A 15,951-nucleotide genomic window follows, 5' to 3' on the forward strand; every position below is an offset into this window, starting at 1 on the left:
CATCTCTCCCCACAGCACCAGATTTGGGAAACAGCGTTGTTTGCCTTTTTAACTGGTTCTGCCTCACTTGATTGTTCTCGTGTTTGCAATGTCTATTAAAGTTTTAAATTCTGTTTTAAAATCAAAATGCTGGGAGTTATAAAATCAATATTGTTGTAAAAGTGATTATATACCTATCATAAAATAAAGAATGTATAGAGTTGAGAACTGTTCTCATTGTTTTACGGGGTTTGAATTAGGGGACTACACACTGTACTTCCTATTTAATAATGAATGCTCTTAGTCTTGACTTAAAAAAGTCTTAAGAAGTCTTAGATTTTAAATGCAAATAATTCGTGCTGTTTTATAAACTGTTGTGTTTTTTGCCTTCCTGTAACTGGAACAACACACTAATTTCTACAAGTTGTGACTACTAACAGAGAGCAATCACCTCACAGACTTGTACCGAAAAGAAGAGACCATCAGTGTGGCAGGGAATGGCTGCATCCACAGTCCTCGCTTCCCGAGCAGTTACCCCAGGAACCTCCTGCTGACGTGGCGGCTGCACTCCCCGGAGAGCACCAGGATCCAGCTGGCTTTTGATCATCAGTTTGGACTGGAGGAGCCCGAAAATGAGATCTGCAGGTGAGTGGCAAGCTCTCTGGTGTGGAAGTTGGCAAAGGGCGAAGGGCTCCCTTCTAGGTTAATGGCCTGACCATTCCCTTGAGATAGCCAGCCAAAACCTGCATAACCCTGACTTGATCTGTGATGACCCTGTTTCAAGGATCAGGCTTCCAGGAGCCTCTTCCAACCTGTCTTTGAGTTTATCATAAACTGAACTATCCTAGAGCTGAAGCAGTTTGTACAAGGTTTTGTTTTTTCTATAACATTCTATACACAACACACTTACATCCTCAAATCCAGCTGCCATACAGCTCAGGTACTACATTAATGGGGTTTTGTCCTTTGTCACCTCTGTCATGTTTCATCCAGACAGAAACATATTTTTCAGTAGGTGTATTTTGTAGGTATGCCTGTATTGTGGTGAGGGGCAGATAAAAATGCACTGAAAAATATGGTGATTTTCTTCAAATTGTTGCTAATATTTAATGTTATTCTTCACTGGCATATTTTCTTTTAAAACCTTAAAATATAGGTCTGCAAACATCAATATATTCTGCATACAAGTATATCTAATAAATGATACTCTACTATATCAGTTCTTTCGATTTCCACTTTTAAGCCAAAGTGACCATGAGCTCGCTTGATCTGACTGATTAACCCAGGAGGATAAACCGACAGCAGAGCTCAGAGTTGATTCTTGCCACTGTTCACTAAAACACTATAAATAACATACTGTTTTAATTTTTTAGTTTCTATTTCCTTTATTCAACTATCTGATCCGTCAGAAAGCTTAAGATTGCCATGCACTCCAAAAGCCAGATTGCTGTGATGCTGCTTGCATCAAAAGCTCAAGTCTCAGCGTCCAGCTCTCTGCCTGATCATGCTGTCATTTTCACCTTATCTATGTGGAGAACTCAGTTGTTAGGATTTCTGTACACCCAGCCCCTTATCTTATCTTCTTTGGCAATTAATTTGCATTTGTAGGGCTTGGTACCTCTGTAGGTGTTTTTTTGTGTGTGTGTTTTTGCTTTGTTAATTTTGTGCATTACCAGTAGAGAAAATCATTTCTGCAGGTTTGCTTTCCATTTAGCAATAAAGGAATGCAGACTGAAACTGGCTCTCTTCCCCTTGCACGTTTATTGTCTTGGCAGCTTCTGCTCTGCTCGGGTATTGCTGGTCTGAGATCAGCAGCAAAGTAATGAGTTACCTCCTAGCACCACAAATGCTTTCCCAGATTGAGAGTCTGATGCATACAGAAGTGGCCTGTTAATATTTACATAGTGAATAAACTGTGGCTGACCTTAAATCATTGCGTCTTTGAAACAGAGAGCTAATTTACTGTGGAAAAAGATGAAGTATTTTCTTTCAAGAGCCATTAAAGGTGGTGGCACAATGAGGGGAAGTAAAGCCATTATCGGTGTTCTGGATTTTGACCTTTTTGGAAGATAGTCCAGCTGCTTTTCCCAGAGCAGCTAATTTAGGATGCAGAGAAAAGCAAAGATCTCCTATAATCCATATGTCTATAGAAGCTGGAGAAATACCACATTCTTTTCAGAAATAGAGCTTTCCCTGGAGTTACTGGAAAACTTTTATTTGCTTCCAGAGCAAGGAATTTCTCAGGGAGACAGCTTCTGATGGCTCTACGCCTGTTAAATTTTTTTGTTAATGCTTGAAAACCAAGTGCTTTCTTCTGCTTTAGTACCTGACAATCTCTCCAGCGCTGCTGTAGAGAGACAGCTAGGCATGTGTTTAATCGAATACTGAGACACAAGCATTTGCTTAATGCTGTGCATATTGGACGGGTAACTCAGGGCCTCTGCTTCCTTTTGTATTTGCTTTTGACTTCACGCTTTTTTTTTCCAGAAAGTTCCTAGTGTTTTCTTTTCATTTTTCATTAATGCTAATTATTGTAATTTGCATACTATTAGGCTGAACTGATTGAAATTCATTCAGGCTGCGGAGTGAATAGGTACATTTTTGCAGAGCTGTTGCAGCAGAAGGGAAAATACTGAAGGCTTTGCAGATTTTTCTAGAAGTGCTGTTAGATTTCTGCAGGCACTTGATAAGAGATGATCCTGAAAAGCAATTAAGGTCACCAGCTTCTGAAGCTCTGGATAGTAGCATAGAAACAATTGAGATTGCACCTACCTCCATGTTTTTTGCAGCAAAGCCTCTGCTGTTGAAAGCAGAAATGCTTTCTCAGAACTCCATGGATTTGCCCTATTTTTTCTAGCAGTTCACGGAATCATAGAATCATTAAGGTTGGAAAAGACCTCTAAGATCATCTCGTCCAACCATGCACCTACCACCCATGTTGCCCACTAACCCACGTCCCTCAGTGCCACATCTGCATGTTTTGTGAACACCTCTGGGGACAGTTTACATGTGTGGTAAAGGAGCTGTGCTGGCTTACCATGTCCATGCCCACCAGAGAGCAGAGCCTGGTCAGCAACAGTGGAGAGAATCAGAGACCACTTTACTTTTGTCTGGAACATAACTTTCTAATGTCATAAAAGCCATTTGTTTCAGCAGGGTTTGGCAGATGAAGTTATTCAGTTACGGCAAATCTGTTATTTTCTGTTCTATGTAATTTGGGGGTTGTGGATGTAAAAGCAGCAGGGCTGATATTCTCAAATTGCAGTGTACTTGGATTTTTTCACATGGGCTCTCAGCAGAAAAAGGAAAGCAAGGCTGTTATGACAGAGCTATTCATCTCCTGTGAGCTGGGACAGAGGCGGGCGCCTGGTCCTCAGGCCCAGGGCATGGAGAGCTCTTTGTCATCATGCTTCATGTAAGAGTTATTTAACAGTCTTAAACTCCCTCTTTGGAAGGAGCATGTGGTCTGGCAATAAGAGCTTTTCCTGAGTGGAGACCTCCAATGTTCTAATGCCTAGCATTGCTGTGGAGATGGCAGCTCTCCCTGTCTTTCCTGCCTGTACTCAGCCTGCCCACCTTGTCATCACCTCTCCCTTGCTGGCTGCAGTGTGTGGAGCCTTACTTCTAGTTCCACAGATATCCAGGGACTGCTTTTTTCATAGATGTAATTAAATCAGGACTCTATTCTCTGACTTTTTTTTTTTTTTTTTTACCTCCAGTTCAATAAATGAACTCAGTAGATGACCCAAGCCCACAAACAAGCAGGCTGTGGTAGCAAACGCCATTGCTGTGCCCTCCCATCCCTGGGGTTTGGTGCTTCCTGCTCCTGTCAAAGCCAAGATTAGGCTCAGGACCACCAGGGATGTACCTGGCCAAGGTGTGACCTTGTGCAGACAAGAGGTGATGCTTTTTCCTGGTGACAGCACTCAGGAAAACAGCAGAATAGTCCCCATTTTCTGCTTGAAAGCCTGACATGTCATTCCAAATGATACAACAGGGATCATCTTACCACCTACGAAGAGATCCTAACAATCACCTTTCATCACCATGTCCTGTTCCCCGTTCCCCTGGCATCTCCTGACTCCTGCCCCAGCACAGCAAACGAGCTAGCAGAGGCTGCAGGGAGTTCAGGACCACCAGCAAGTGAACAAGCACTTGCAGCTGCTTTGCTTGAGCAGCCTACTTCAAATTATATCTTATCAGATCTCTAAATTATTTATCCACCACATGAAGTGCAGTGCCTGTGTTTACTGTGTACCAAGCACGTCTAAGTGCCTCACATCGCTAATACAACATGGCTGAAAATACTGCCTGTCATGCTCGAGAAGTACCAGAAGTAGCCATTTGGGCACTCAAGCAGTTGCTTGCAGCTTAGTATCTTATGAGCTAAGTGAGCGTGCCTGCCATGTGTAACATTTAGCCTGGTGTTTTGTAGCAGAGAACAGGGGCCGGTTGTCAGTTCATCTTCAGCTTTGCCCCTGTCTGTTTGCAGCCACCAACTGAACCACCATCAGCAAAACTTAATTCTTTGCATTGGTTCCCAGGTATGACTTTGTGGAAGTGGAAGATTTATCAGAGACCAGCACAGTTATACGAGGACGGTGGTGTGGGCACAAGGAAGTACCTCCAAGAATAACATCAAGAACAAATCAGATAAAGATAACCTTCAAATCCGATGACTATTTTGTGGCTAAACCAGGATTCAAGATTTGTTACTCCCTTGTGGTAAGTCACCTCTCCATGTAATAGATGAAAGACAGATTGTAGTGTAAGAGTGTCAGTGCTTGAAGACCGAGTGGTGTAGCTAACTGTATTAGATCAAACACTAATTGACTAGAAGTATTTTCATTCCAGTGACTACATTAATGCATCTCGACGTAGTTTTGACATTCTGTCATAAAATATAAAATAAAGTCAAGTCCAGGCCAAGGTTTACGCTAATAATACGTTTCAGAAGCACTAACACTTTCTGCACTGAGGCTGTACTGCCAGTGCCTTGACAGATGCTGCAGAAATAGCAAAAGAAATGGCTGCTCTATAAATTTGTTTTTATGTTCATTTGAGGTCAAATAAAAATAACTTCAGGGTTATTGCTGTGATTTGGAGTTAGATGCGGAGCAGTTTATTCTACATTTGATAAAATTCTAGATGCAAGACAAAGGCTGCTAAGGTTCAGGCTGTATTTTTAACCATGTATAAACATGTATTACCAGTGTATCTTGTACAGTTTCAGTCAGTTGAAAAAAGTCATGTTTATTTAGTTTTTGCCTTTAGAGAGCAAGAATGTGTATTACCTTAAGTCATTTTTGATAGAAATATGTATCCCTTGTATTGTCCTGATTAATATTATAATGCTTTTGGTACAGTGTAGCTCAAAAGAGGCAGATTTTGCAAACACTCAGGAAATGGTAAGCAGTAATTTATTATACTGTCGTCATTATATTTTCATATCCTTTCCAATTCTTACTCTCCTTTATTCAGTCCACTGTTTTTAACACGAATAAGAAAGCTTAAAGTAGCAGTAATGTTAATGCTGTAACAGAAGAAATCCACTGTTTGAGTCATTTCACTTCAGCCTCTCAGCTTTGCATGCATGTATGCCTATGTATGCTAAACAGCGTCCATAAACAGCGCATTGTTAAGACAAGTCTAAAGCTGTAAAGATTGTGCTCCCTTGCATCTAAATCGGTAGGCTTCTAGTGGAGTAGGGCATTGCACTCTAAATCTTGAGCTCTAATTTACTCTAATTTGAAGGTAATCTTCACAGACTAAAATTTAGAACCCTGTATGAAAGACCACTGGGCATAAAAAAGAGACAGTGAAGCAGACTCTTCTCCCTGCTTGTATTTCAGTACAGCAGTCAAAACTGATGCATTTAGCAACCTTCATTCCAGACCACGTACAGCTAGTCTGATAGCATTAAGCTTTCCAACAATGAATGCTATCGCTCAAAACACAGGATGCTCTGCACTGGAAAGCCCAAAAAAGCTACTCTGATTTCAAAACTATGAGTAAATAGAGAATTTTATACTCTAGCAAATCGATACACAAGAATACGATCCAAGTGCACCCTCTGAATGAAGTATTTTTTATTTTTTTTTCCCAACAGAGAACTGTCTGGGTGGTTAGCAACGTTTGTACATCCCAGCAAGATGGGGGATGATATTTACCTAGCTGGCTTTCAGATTCTAAACTGTCCAACCTAAAACTGCAGAATTAATATTCAGCCCATTCCGACAGCTCTTATCCGACAGTCCCCGCAGACTCTCCAAGCTCAGTTCACATAGATATGCTGAGCACTGCTGACCCCTGAAGGTTGAACTCATTGTGCATTTGTAGGCGGCGAAGAAGGGAGCATTAACGAAGCATGCAAAAACATATGGCATTTTGTATCAGACAAAATGAAAGATCTTTACGCTGCTTTTTTTCTATCCCTTGTAACCTTCTCCTTGACAAAGCTATTTCAGGGAGCTTTCTTGGAGAAGTGTGCACAAGATACATCCAAATCTTTACCTCCCTTTTTTTTTTTTTTTTGGTTATATGTGGAGTTTAGATCTGCACAGCAGTTGTTTTATCTGTATACCTGAATCCAACTGAAAATTAAAAAAAAAAAAAAAAAAAGAACCAGGCAATTTGGAGTGTTCACTTAAGTATACTGATCAGCTTCACCTTCTGAGCTTGGTGCCAGAATGGTTGGATTCATATCTCCCACTGTCCATGCAGCCAGACAACACTGCAGCATTGCTTCCTAGCCTTCTCATTTATGCATCTTCAAGGAAGTCAGTTAAGTTCACTTCATTTGATGCAGATCAAGTTTTTACTTAGTTCAGCACTCTGCATGAGGCACAAATGATGTTCCACCAAGCTTAGCAAATACATCCTTCATTATCTTCACATACTTGTGTTTCTGCATTAACTTCACATTTCAGTACCATTTAGAGAAACAAAAAGGGATTATTTTTTATAGGAGGCATAAATTACACTCATATCCATGAAGATCACATTTGCCCTTGTAAAACAAGGCAAGCAACATAAGCAGCCCTTGTGAGATGAAGAGGCTCAGTCACTCAGGGTACTGGGATTAGAATTCAAAGTAGCTCTGGAAAATTGGACTGAAGAAATGCAAGCCTGATCTTTAACAGGAGAAACTCAAAAGCCATATGGATATATGGGAGTGATTAGATGCCCAAATATAAGATAAGGGGCAATGGGCAAGGGAGCTCATCTGTGAAAAAACAAACAAACGAAAAAAACAACTGAGCATCTAAAAACAGCATTCAGCAGTTTTTGCTTGCTAAGTCCCTTGTGTTTTCCTCTTACTTCACCTCTCTCCATGTCCTCTACCCATCTCTGCCTCTGCCCTCTCCTCTCTGGCTCTGAAGGAATAAGAATTCTGGATGAGGAATGGGGAGGATGGTTTCAGAGGGAAGGGGAGAGATCCAACATGCTGCTGGTGTTCTTAGAATCACAGAATTTTCTGTGTTAGAGACTCACAGGTGTTATTGAGTCCAAATCTTCGCTCCACACAGGACCACTCAAAATTCAAACCCTGTGTCTGGGAGAGTTATCCAAACAGTTCTTGAACTCTGGCAGCTCAGTGCCACGACCACTGCCCTGGGAAGCCTGTTCTGTGCCCACCGCCCTCTGATGAAGAAGCTTTTCCTAATACCTAATCCACTCCTTCCCAATGAAGTCATTTGACTCCTTCGGGGTGGAAACTACAGGGTAGAGCAACTCCAGGATCTTGTTAGTGAGCTTCTTGTGTCCAACCACTTATCCCGAGTTTAATGAGTCAAGTGTCCTGCTATGGCAAGAAGTCAGTCATACTCTAATGATGGTGTCATACACAGTCATACTCTAGTGATGGTCTGTGATGGTGCAGAAGTAGGTAAGTATGCACAGCTGGTGGCTCGTGTTTAGGGATATTTTACATCCAAGGCCCCCTGCTGTATCTGTGGAGTTTGTTGGTATAACCTGAGTATCCACATGGAGAAATGCCTCCCTTGAACATCTTTAAAAACTGTCTTTTCCTTCAAGCTTCACAGATGGAGAGCAAAAATGGTCTGGAGCAAACCCAGGACGGCTGTTAGGGGTGAGCCCCACTTAATTGCAAATTTGTTTGAAATTCTTCCCTGCCATTATCAGTTTAAGTGCTTATTTCTCAAACAAATAAATTTTAACTCTTCTTCAGAGAGTTAACTTAGAAGCATTAATTTATGATATACAAAGCATTGAGATATACCCATCTTCTTTCTCACACTCTATATCATTTCTCGCTCTATGGATATAGTGTTACACAGCAAACACTTTATGTGATACAGAAGAAAGTAAGTTATCTTGGTTACTTATACAGCTGCTGAGGAAGAGGTTGGCATTGTCAGAAGAGAGACTCCTGGCACACTTCAAAGCAGATGTGAATTTTCCAAATCTTTACAGATGTAAAATTTTATTCTACCTTTGCTTTCAGAGCAGTTACCTCAGCTGAGGGATCTTCTGTGTAGCTTTGTAGATATTCAGTAATCACTAAGAATACAGTGTCAATTATTTTGAGATGTGGAAATTGAAATTAAATTACATGTGGAAATAATCCTTGAGGTCATTGTGTACAATCCTATTTTTCCTTCCGAAGTGAAATTCTTCCTACATCCTCATTCTGAAAGGGAATGTTAACAAGACTGGACCCTACATTTTACATTTTACAAGTACATTAGCAGGGACATTTACTAAAATAATCTAGGAACTAATTCAGGAATGTGCTCCAACAATGAAAGTGAATGTTTTGAATTAAAATTCCCTGCCCTGCATCTAATTTCATTTTAATAAGACATCTAGAAAATGTTGGATTCCATTTGCTAATTAAAACAATAATTTTAAGTTTATTGGAAGAGGCACATATTATACATTTATCACAGTAAATTGTTATTACTTTGCTAATCCTTTTGTTGGTCTTAAATTAAATCCATATTTTGGAACCGTGACTGAAGTCATTGTTGTAAACAAGAGCTCCAAGAAAGCTTGGAACATATATGTGTATAAAGATACAAGGTAAAAAACGTTTACATATGCATCTTTCTACAGATGTATGCAAACTTTCTTTTCTTTTTGGTATCATTTGTGACTAGGAGATATCACATGGTATTAATGACAGTCTTTGCTTATTTGTGAATTGTAAACCAAAAATGATGTATATATGGATGTAAAAACAGAAGTTTTCCCATGACATGTTTATATATCAAAATGTGCATCAATGTGCTGGGTCCTAAATAATTTTGACCTGTTTAAAATGATGTTTCTTGCATGAAGAAGCCTTTAAAAAAATAATGGAATATGGTGGGCTTTAGGTTTTGATCCACTGTGGAATATTTGAAAAAAACAACTTTGTGCCAAACGTTCAGGATATAGTTCACTACTTGTGGTCAAAAAAAGAACATTGGTCACAAAGTGGGTTAAAGCAGCACAGACAGCCTAGTAAAATTTAATTACTTTCACATGCAAAAAATGCTGACCGGTTCAAATACTAGATTTAAATTATTTGGTACTTGGCTGTTAAGCTCACAAGAATACACCAAAAATTCAAAGCACAAACATAACATTAAAATGTACAGAATAAAAGCTGATCATGATATTCCTATTCACAATCATTGTGTATTAAGTGAGTAGCTCTATTTTAGAATATTTTTTGCATAAATAATGCAACATTCGGATGCAGATTTTTAAATAAGTCAATAAGCAGACTTCCTTGTAAGAGTTAATGTGATAGCAAGAAGATTCAGTCACCAGATTCATAAAGACCATAAAGGATGATTGATTCTTTATCACTGGCCCCAGGGCTGAATCCAGCCCAAAAGCTGCACGAACACTGCTGTGATTTTGTTTTAGCTTGCCATTTCTTTCATAGAACAGACATTTCACGTCTGTCTCCAAGACAAAATATTCTGCCTGAAAAGCTAATATATCGCATGTGACAACAGGCACGATAATGGTGCATGAGCACCTTCCCCAGTTTTAGATAATAAACAGAAGGAATCCCAGTAAATTTCTGTAGGTAGAAAAGAAAGGAAGAGGGTGGGGAGGGGGAATCTCTTGGTTAATGAAATTGTTGAACATGAGCTAGATCTCACAGTGAAGAAGCCAAAGCTCACACATGTGGAAGTTTTATCAGTTGTTCTGCTTGTCTTTCTCTGATTTAGGTTTTGTTTTCTTGTCTATGTTAGACATAAATATATATATAATTAATACAGTCAGTGTGCAAAACTCATAACAACTTATATGAGAAAACATATTTTCTTAAGTTCTTGAAAAAACCTATTTCTGTGCTCCTGCTCAAGGCATATCTTCCTCATAAAATTAACTGCCAGAGGTGCATCTCAGTAGATCAGTAATTAATTCCTTTCTAATTAGATAAAACTTGCCCAAAATCTTTAACGTTCTTTTCTTAACTTTACATAAACAGACTATCTAAGAGATTATCCATGCACATTGTTTGACTTTGCAGTGTGCTACAGTGCTTTAAAAAGCAACGTAAAATAACATGGTAAAAAGAGAAATTGTGCCTCTGTGCATCTGGAGACATGGAGCATCTCAGAGTACCCAGATATGAAGAGAAGCAATACGTTCCATTTACTAAATATTCTTGATCATTTAACAAGCCTCAGTCTGCTGCTTAATTCATCTTACAGACCTAACTTGTCCTTCAGCAGGGTTTTTTGAAGAAAGGAAGGTGGTGTGGTAAACAAGAGAAACTGTGTGGTAGGCAGGAACGTTTCTGTTCTCGTGATACTCAGAGGAGAACAAAAGATAGCAAAGTAAGAAGGAAAAATGGAAGTAAAATAGCTCAGTGATAACGATGCTGAAATAACTTTGAGAAGGCACATCTGGATGGGCAGTTTTACATACAGCATTATCTGCTCCAGAGGCAACCAGAGTTCCTAATTAAAAGAATTAGCATCTACTAAGCACATACCGTGAAAGAGGGAAGTCTGTAAAGAGAAGGAGGGCAGCAGTAATGCCAAAAGGCAGTGGTTAGAGAAACAGGAGACCCAAACATGCAAAGATTCCTAAAATTTGAAAGAATAAATAAAAAAATCCAAAGGGCAGAGACAGTGTGACAAACAACATCAAGCTACATCATCAAGGATGAGTAAGAAATCTTCCATCTTTTCCGGGAAGATGTCCAAGTATCACTTGCTCTTTACAGAAAGAATGGCAGATAAGGAAACATTTATAACAAGGCAGTGAAGGAGAGATCTGTGTAAACCAGGGGACTTATGGCTTCCAGTCTTGGAAGGAGAAAGCATGAAATAGGAAAGACCAGGTCTAGGACAGAAGGAAGGCAGGTGTGGATCAGGCAGAAAGCAGAGCAAAAGTAGGGCCATTTCAGTACATCAGCCTCTTGGCAAAACCTCTGGCTGTGAAATTGAGGCTGGGTTTGGGGATGTATCAAAGGTGAAAAGAGTCTGCCAGAAGCTTGGATGAGGGAAATGTAGTTACAGCCAGGGAAATACAGACCTTCTGGCAAGGGAGATACCAAAACCAGAAGAAGCAAAGCCCAGTAAGTACACAGAAGTTACTGGAATCTTTCAGACTTTAACTGATAAAATGTTTGTTTTAATCAGAAAGAAAAATGGACCTTATTGTCTGTGTTTTCTCAGCTGCAGGCATGTGTGCCTGGCAGTTTTGTTGTTAGAACAGCATGGTGGAGAGTTGGCCATTTGTTCTCCTCCATCTCTGAACTGTTGACAGCTCAGTTAAAGTGTGGCTGCTTCACAGAACATTGTCATCGATCTGTCTTAACATAACAGCAATCCTGTCTATGTTCAGTTCCTGCTGAAAATACTACGTCTTTAATCAAATAGTGTTATGCACTGTGTGAGAATTCACCAAACTCATGGCAAGGGCCAAGGACAAGAAAATGTAGCACTTTACAACTTCAAAGAATTACACAAATACAAGCATGTTATTTCCAAATCCAGCATCCTGTCCCAAGTAATTGACTCTAACAAGACTTTAAAGGCATTACTCCTTTAGAGCAGCCTTAGATTTTGAAGTACTGCATTTCCTGCTGGCAGTACTGACCAGTTTTAAGAATGCCTTAGGAAGTCAGTGACCAAAGAGGAAACTCCTACTTTTCCAAGGTAAGTTGGAGATACAAAGATGAAAGCAGAAAAAGATCATCATGTCCAGTACAAAGACAGTACTATGTTAAACAAACAAAAAAAAAAAACACTGAGTTTTATTTTTGTGGTAGTTTTCAAAAGCCCTAGTTAGCACCAAATTGATTTCTTAAAAAATACAGTCGAAGCAAGTCGAAAGATGCAAATTTCAAGAAGCATGCAACCATACTGGTAGTGAGATTTAAAAAACTGCATGGTGTGTAAGAATAGACAATAAGGGCAGCAGGTATGCTGAAGCTGTGCAGCGTGATTTTGCTAGGCTGCTTGGCCGTGTTTGGGAAAATGTGAAGATTCATGGTGGGTTTTCTACCCCTTCCGCATGCATGTCCATGCTGCTTCTCAGTTCACAGTCAGTTTATAGCCCTAATAGCTGGATACATTTAAAAAAAAAAAAAAAAAAAAGAAAGAAAGGAAGAAAGTTAATCTTCTCCCAGGTTTTCAAATATCAAGCTATCCCTATTAAAATACAGAGGAATGCACTTCTAATAGACTTTCAGTGTCACAGAACATTGGAAAGATCATAAGTAACCATTGACAATGAAAGAAGTAATTCTATGATTCCTAACTATATGTAATCCTTGCAAATGACTGACAGTTAAAAATAAATGGGCAGAGGGTGTTCAAGACATTTTTGTACTAAAATTAATTAGTTTTCATAAGGATTTATGTTTCCTGGCTTGCCATTCTTAAAATCAGTCACTTTATTTACACTGTATATTGTGAAGGTTTTTGAGGTTATCCACAAAGCAGTATTCTTAATCAGCAGTAGGCATGTATAGGTAGTGGAAAGTTAGGAAATTAAAACTGTAGTACCTGAAATGAAAAGGGATGTTCACTGTGCTATGGGAGAGGGTAGAAGCCGTCCTATTGCCTGTCACGGCTTTCTGCATCTATATAACCAAGCAAAAAATGATAGCTTGGATGTGGCATTTCAGTATTGTAATAGGGACAACCCCATTGCAATCTCAGTACAGTTCCTATTGGAAGATATCACAAGGCTCCTAGGAAAGACTTTGTAGCTAAAATCTATTGTAAAGTTGACCAATAGGAGGACAGCAGGTGGGGAGTAGCAAGTTGAATGGCAGATGTGTGGGCCTCTCTACATCTACACTAAAGAGAAAGATTAAATCCACTCATCAATTATGTTTACCCCAAACAGTACCACAGTGCATATGAAAATAAGGTGAGTTTACAGTCAGACTTCTTCAACGACTCCCATTAAACTGTCCGTCACATTAGCTGTTAGATTGTAAAGTTGAGGTCTTTGGGTTGAGGATATAATGCTAGCACTGTAAATCCGTATTCCGTCCTTTAACTCTGCTTTACTAGCAACTTTAGAATGTTAGCATATGGAATAATATATGAAGAATTTACTTTTTATTTGCTTTGGTAACACTGGACAGAGGTTTTTCTAATAGAAATCTAATTCTAGATTACAAAATTGTAGGGAGAACAGAGATGCCATTTTTTGATTCTGTAAGAGATTAATTAAACACTGGGCTTGTTTACCAGTGCTGTGAAGAGTTGTTAAGTAACTCTTGTCTGGCTGCAAGGGAAGAGGAAATGGACTGTTCTTCCCACACGGCGTTTCCTGCTGATCAGTTTCTGTTCTACTTTTGCACAAAAGCCGAAGGTGCAGTTTAACTTCTGTGTGAGCTGTGTTGGAGAAGAGTAGGAAGGCAGTCTGCTTCTAGGCCTTCCTTCCAACAAAGCTCCAGCAAAAGTGACTGGTGAAATGAAATGTGCTGGACCTCCAACCTACACTGAAGAACCAGTGAAGCCACGCACAGCGAGTGTTAATTGCAGTTTTCTTTTAATTCAAAACAAGACTTACACACCTTCACACTGCATGTCTTGTAGAGGTGGGCTCCTGGGTTCAACTTTATGTTTTCTATTACACCATTATTCATGCAGTTGTGTCAACATTATTTTACAAAGCCTGGCAGCACAGTCTTGCTTTTGCACTGGTCTAGCCCAAGTTTGCATTGCAGGTCTGTTTCAACCTTAGAACACTTCACCGTGTTTTTGTCATTTTTGGCAAACCAGGGGAAACAAAGCATTGACAATAATGTGTATTTAATTGCTTGCAGAATAAATCCTTGCCTTGTTTGTTGCAACAGCTGTAATCATTGGAAAATACTTACAGTCCTGGATCAAATGATACTAATTCATTTTAAGGTTTCCATGTCTAAATTTAGAAGGGATTGTAGGCTTCTTTTGTTATTATTCAGTAGTATGTGGTGCAGCCAAACATACTATCTGAGAATTTAGAGATAGGAAGTCATTCGGCCCATTTTTCTCTAAGGACAAGAATTTTCTTCATTGTAAGTGTACCGGTTGTTCATCTGTTACCATTTTTGAATATAACAAGAGCAGGAGCATTCCTTGTGGGAGATTTAACCATAAACTAATAAATCACTGTCAGAAAGACATTTTTTCTTTGATGATCAGTTTTAATATCCTCTTTTCAAAGGCAATACCATTGCATGCAATTACATTCCTTCCTAATTTATGATTAAGAAATCTGTCTGTCATGGATGTCTGTCTGTTTCAGATCTTTGTAGAGTCCTTTCACACTTCTTTGTTTATTGCGTAGCCAATCAGTAACACCCGCATTCAGCTTTTAATCTTAAAAAAAATCAGGCTATCCAATCCAAACAGAGTTTTTTTTATGTTCTTTTCAAAACTCCTCCACCATTTCTCATCTTTTTACAGTATCTCTATGATAGTGAAGGGAACTGAATCTGTGTGAACCTGTGAATCTCAAGTGTTTCCAGGGCTGTCTATGAGAACAATGTCACCTGAAACCATGCTTAGCCAGGTCTATGTGACTGTGGCCAACTTGGTTGCCATGGCAATGGGAATGTCTTTCGGTGTGTTTTCCTCTGTTAGCACAATCTGTTTTTGAGCTATGGTTTCCTAGGTGTATCTTCCTGTTCAGCTTGTATTTAGAAAGACATTAGGCTGCATTTCTCCAAGGTAAACTTTCCCTTTGCTGAACTGAGATAGTATTTTTGAGATTTCCATGCCCACACAAAGATGGACATGTTTTTTGTTGGGTTATTTTTGAGCTGCTGGCCTGCTGCTCTCACGAGCCTTATGGTGGCGGCTCTGGGCCAGGCCCTACAGGCCCAGACACCTCACAGCTCCAGTTTTCCCACCTGGAAGACAGACAGACAGATCCTCTGTGGAGTGCCATGGGCTTAACTTCAGCAAGACACTACAGAGGCATCCTGTGTTGTTCCTGTTTGCAGTCAGGGATTCTGTACCAGCAAGGTGGGTTGCATTGCCAGATTGTTAAACAAAGGGCTTTGTCAGCAGCACTCTTCTTCTTGGATGTTTGTTTATGTGCCAGACTTTCCTGAGATACTCTTTAATTTAAGAAATTGTTTGACTACAAAATGGAGAAGAGCATTTCCGGATTCCAAACCAAGAAGATGAAACAGCAAACCTTGGCTTCAGAGCATGCCGAGCCACAGAGCTTTTTGCTTCTTGCACGAGTCTGGTGGCTGGGAAAAGGCCAGTGGCTGTTCTTACCTTCTTCCTCCTTGGGATGCATTGTACCTGGAGCTCTTGCAATCTCTACACTTCTTTTTAACAATTTTTTGCCTCAATCTGACTCTGCAATTCCAGGCAAAGGTCATCAGAAAAATTCCTTCCCCTGTGCTGAAGAAGTCCCTGTGCATGCAAGCCTGCACCGTTCTGTGCTCAGCACATTGCTTCTAGCTCAAATGACCTTCATGCTATGCAAAATTTTTCCAAAGACAGTCATAGCATTGCATAAATCTGACTGAGATTT

General features: G+C 39.7%; 1 protein-coding gene across 4 annotated transcripts in view; it reads left to right on the forward strand.

Annotated features, from left to right (window-relative positions):
* PDGFD (platelet derived growth factor D) overlaps positions 1 to 15,951 on the forward strand; it is a 137,614-nt gene that overhangs the window by 77,965 nt on the left and 43,698 nt on the right. Inside the window, exons 2-4 of one of the 4 annotated variants that reach the window (XM_090133938.1) lie at positions 438 to 624; positions 4,524 to 4,704; positions 5,346 to 5,387. In XM_090133938.1, coding sequence (XP_089990064.1) covers positions 438 to 624; positions 4,524 to 4,704; positions 5,346 to 5,387 — 410 coding nt within the window. Of the gene's footprint in view, positions 1 to 419; positions 625 to 4,523; positions 4,705 to 5,345; positions 5,388 to 15,951 lie in introns of all 4 variants that reach the window. The other 3 variants (XM_090133937.1, XM_031595891.2, XM_031595890.2) reach the window with 3 other exon arrangements.

This window comes from Phasianus colchicus, chromosome 1, assembly GCF_987193195.1.
Source record: "Phasianus colchicus chromosome 1, bPhaCol1.hap1.1, whole genome shotgun sequence".
Classification (NCBI taxonomy): Eukaryota; Metazoa; Chordata; class Aves; order Galliformes; family Phasianidae; genus Phasianus; species Phasianus colchicus.